Source organism: Geospiza fortis, unplaced genomic scaffold, assembly GCF_000277835.1.
Source record: "Geospiza fortis unplaced genomic scaffold, GeoFor_1.0 scaffold45, whole genome shotgun sequence".
Taxonomy (NCBI): domain Eukaryota; kingdom Metazoa; phylum Chordata; class Aves; order Passeriformes; family Thraupidae; genus Geospiza; species Geospiza fortis.
Genome location: NW_005054327.1, coordinates 3,258,488 through 3,263,318, shown reverse-complemented (window position 1 = coordinate 3,263,318; position 4,831 = coordinate 3,258,488). Strand labels below are relative to the sequence as shown.

At 34.0% G+C, this 4,831-nt stretch overlaps 1 protein-coding gene across 2 annotated transcripts in view; it reads left to right on the top strand.

Annotated features, from left to right (window-relative positions):
• SCEL (sciellin) overlaps window positions 1-4,612 on the top strand; it is a 68,944-nt gene extending 64,332 nt beyond the window's left edge. For both annotated transcript variants that reach the window (XM_014307051.2, XM_031057095.1), the window contains 2 exons: window positions 1,980-2,082; window positions 3,094-4,612. In XM_014307051.2, coding sequence (XP_014162526.1) covers window positions 1,980-2,082; window positions 3,094-3,110 — 120 coding nt within the window. In that variant the 3' untranslated portion in view covers window positions 3,111-4,612. The remainder of the gene's footprint in view (window positions 1-1,979; window positions 2,083-3,093) is intronic.
• Window positions 4,613-4,831: the final 219 nt, after the last annotated feature.

Sequence of the window (4,831 nt, the reverse complement as noted above, 5' to 3'; positions counted from 1 at the left end):
CCCTACACAATTCCTTCCTTTTTCTTTCTATCTCCCTCTCTCCTTCTCCCTCTACTCTCCTCCTTGCCTCTCCTTCCTTGCAACCATAAGCAGGATAAAGGATGCAGGTGAATGTATTCTTAAAGTCCTACACATTTATAAGCCTTCATTTCAAGTCTGATACAGTGAATTATATCAACTTACACTTTCTTCCTGTTGTAAAATTTTATTCAGTTTTTTATTAAGTTTTTAGGTGTTCTTTATTGACATCTAATCCTATCATAATTATTAAAAAGTAGGTAATTTTTTCCTATTTCCATTAAGAATGAAAGCACAGAAGAAATTTCTCTTTTGTTTGTAATTCCAAACCCTAGTCCTCAGCCTAAAATTCACTCTTTAACTTTTCTCAGGGTATGCCTGGCAGTGCTCAGTCCCATAGTCTGTTTTCATTCTGCCTCATTTATCTTATTTCTGCTTGCCTCTACACACAGAGTTTGTTGTTCTAACAAACAATACTCAGCAAAGTCACTGCATTAGCATAGCTCATACTTCTGCCCAGTCCTTCACAGCTTTTACTTCTGTTTCTGACAACAGTCCCTATTTACTACAGGAAATGTAACACAAATCAGAATACAGCAGTAAGGTTACACTTCACATGTGTGAAGCTTCATGTGCTTTTTGTTTCCTGTGGACTTTCTGAGCTCTTTGAGCGCCAGAAAGGCATTTTCTTCCATGGGAACTACTATATAATATGTCCTCAATACTATTATTGCAAGTAAATGTAAGTTCTCTGCTTCCATTCTTTTTAGACAGATCAACCCACATAAAGAAGAATGGGCTTTTCATTAGGAGTATTAACATGTTGGTAGTGGCTGAATTATCTGTTAAATACTTACATTTATTTTTGAAACTATATTTTTTTTTGTTACCTACTATCAAATGGGGACCTGTCTGGCCAGGAATATTATCCATTAGAGATTTGCACATAGCTGACAGCAGTACACCATCTTCATTTCCTTGTAAAGGTATATACCAAAAGTACATTAATTAAATAACACAAATTTTAGATTTTTTTTTCTCTGTGTAAAAATTCTAGCTCATATTGGTCATCAGAGCTGTGAACACATGGCCACCCTTTTGCTGATTTAAACAAAGAAATATAAAATCAGTGAAGACAGCAGGTTGTTTTAATAGCACCTTAATACTAATGCTGAGTTTCACTTATCAGTGGATAAAATATGCAAAGAAACCAGAATTTACTATTCTTTCATCAGATTTAAATAAATAAATAAAATTACCTGCTTATCAAGATCCTAGTTTCTGTATTGAATTACCATGCTTCTTGATCCACTGTAGGCTTTACCTGTGATCTTGGTAAGTCAGCATCTGTGTGTATCTGTGCATTTTCATATGTGAAACATGGGAAATGCTTCTCTATCTCAAAAAAATTACCTTTTTTGAGATGTTTGTGAAAGCAGTGTTCAGATACTGCAAGAATGGGAAACATAGTTAACTATTAAGATAAAGTGTCATAATGTATTTTGAAATAATCAGATCTAGATTCTTTAAGATCTACTCTGAGTCTTTGAGTTAGATGATTATGTGTGCTCAGTCTCCCTTTATTCAGTGAAGAAGGAAAAGGATCTCAAAATGGTGATTCATCTTATTGCAGGATAAACCCTTAAGCTAAGACAGAGAAAGTAAAAGTACCCTTTGGAAATGTCTGGAGGAGGGACAGGGTTGTTGAGTGTAATGAGTACCTAGGCAACCAGTTGAGACACTGGTATCTGATTTTTAGATATCTAAAAGTGACATAGTCAGATATCTAACTTCTTGTTTTCTAAAACTACTCTTTCAGAGTTCATTTTTTATATTGCAGTACCAATTACTCCTATTCTAATCTGGGGTTGCTTGTTTCCTAAAGGAAAGCATGCTGGGTAAGAGTATTAGAGAAATGTTTCATTTTAATTTTTCTTCATTCTTTGACATGTGTGTTGAAGTGTGAAGTATGTAAGAGACCTCTGGAAGATCTAAAAGCAGGAGACAGCATTTGGATTTACAAACAAACTGTGCACTGTGAGCCTTGTTATTCCAAAGTTAAAGGTAAGGCACAAGATGTATAGTACTAAAGGTGAGAAAAACCATTTAGTGAACTTCATTCAAATATGAAGTTCAATATATGACAACACAGCTTTTGATCATTTGTGTGTACTTAAACCTTTTCAAGCATCTGCTTCAGTTAATCTGTGTGCTTTGGATGATATCCAACCCCAGGTTCTAGACACAATTATTCTGTATCTGTGAGGGAGATCTTGGTCACACTGCAAGTTCATCTCTTCAGGCCTCTCTGTAGAGTTGCACCTGTGCAATCAATAGAGACACATAGAGGGAGGCAATGGCATCTTGCCCTGGAAGTGAGAATAAATTGCAAGGCCATCTGAGAATCAGATTGTTCTACTGAAACAAATAAGCCAGGGTGCAGAGTTATTTTCACCTAGTGGAGTAATTGTGATGAGAGAAGATATAAAATCTTTGAAATTATAATGAAGATATTACATGTGATTATGATTCTTACCTTTGTGAGGAGCAAAGTGAGTAAAAAAATGTGGAAGGCAGGGACAAATAAACATTTTGTTTTATTAATTTTTCCAGAAGTTGCTAGATTTTAAGTCTTCTCTCTTCATGGCAATTATTATTTCACAATAATATAAATCAGGACCTCTGTACCAAATTAACACAAACAGAGATGTAGATGAAATACTCTGACAAGCTGGTTTTCAACTATGTAATTCTGATCATGTTAACTAAACTTTGTTTTCTTAAAATACTTTTGTTATTAATTCATTGCAAAATCTGATGGGAATGGGGAATTTTGCAAATAATCATATTAGAAAATGAATGAAGTATGGTAACAGTTATAAAACTGTAGAAAGACATACCAAGGATCTCTATATTAAGCACAATAAATTGGCATGTCCTATTTCATCAAGTTACAAGACAGACAGACTTCAGTAGATATTCAAAACAAGAAAAAAAAATCTGAAGTTTCCTTGTTGGACACTTAGAGCATACTGCTTTGCTTGGCATCTCTGACCAATCTTTTCTCTTTTGCAGAAAAATGGATCTACTAATTTTGACATACAGAACGTATGATGAAGAAATTACTATTGTTTAGTTAACTGTATTGGCCTGTTAATTCAAAACACTAAGGGAAGTTACTCATTTTTACTCCTGGGAATTCTCTGAATGAAGTCCTACTGCATGGTTATTAAAAGAATTATTTTAATGAGAATTTAGATACATTTTCATACACACATTGCAGGAAGCAAAACAAGATATTGGTCAGTATATTTATCAGATCTGTGAAACCACTAAATTTTATGTAAAATCAATTATAATTTATTGAAATTTTCTGAATGTCAGGACATTCCTACATATTTGTTTTGAAGGGGCTGTATTATCTTTTCCTCCGATATAAAGACCTGTTTACTTAATATAGCATGAATGGAATTCTCCTCATCAAGATTAGCCATTTAGAAGTCAGTAATTCAGTTTAAATGACTGTTTCTCATGCAGAGGGAAGTAGGTTCATATTGCATCTCCAAGGGGAGACATCAAACTCCAAATAACTTAAATGATAAGTTTGAGACGGAGCAAATGATTTTTGGAAAATGCATCTCTACTACTGCAGAAGGAATCTTGACAAAAATTGCTAGAGGTTTTTAAGAACTACCCCAGTCCATGTTTGCAATTCTGGTAACTATTTAATCACCATTTTTTTAAGAAGTGCACACTTAATAGTTGCCATGAAATAATGAAACACCTACTTTGCATGACAGTATGTTGTTGTATTTATCTTTCCTACTTTTATTAAACTGACTATCAAAACACTTTGGATCTATTAATCTTGCCTAAATTTATACATCTACAGTGTAGATTTCTGTTTTTGAGTTACTTGATTTATTCTATCCTATGTAGAGAAGCAGACATTTGTAGGAAGCAATTCAGTTGGTCAGATTGCAAACATCTATTTTACTGTGACATTAATCAATGTACATCTTCACTTCCATGGTTTGCAAAGGAAGCTGGAATGAACAGCTCAGATTTCTAGACATCTACACTATGTCAGTTACACAGCTTTTCCTTTGAGACTACAGTGAAACCTTTTTTTTTTTTCCTTTTGGAGAGAATATAACTATTGAAACTGAAAGAAGAATTCATGCTTTCTTATAATATGTTGTCTAAAATAATCAATAGTTCAGTAGCTTACTGGACAGACAAAGGTATTGACACTAATCTTTGTCATGAGATGCTTTAGATTACAGTTTATTCAGAACAGATTCTTCTTCCTTACATCTCAGTTTAAATGGACTTCCTGGACATGACAGAGTTAGTGTTGAAGGCTGCTGGACCTAGGCAAGAACTTAAAAGCATGCAAAGTATTAAAACCATAGGTTAATTAATAGACTGGTGAGTAACTGTCCCAGTCAAACTCTCTCTCCTTGACTGCACATTTCATAGGGAAAGCAGGAGCTATGGATGTCTGTGTAATTTAAAGCACTGGGCCTGCAGCTGAGTAAGTATGTTGTCTGGCTTAAAGGATGTTCAGACTGATTATGCAATGGAGACATGAGACAGCAGATATTTTGTTTCATTAATTTTATGATTGTCTTATTAATTAATGTCAGTAACTCTAATAAATCTTTAGTTATTGATAATTTTTCTGGTGTGTGTCTCTTGCTGATGACATGTCCTATTTAAACTATCATTGTTAAAACTATATGGTTTACCAGTAAACAATGATACAATGGGGCAAAAAAAGTACTGGCAAAATTTTAACGTCACAAATTTG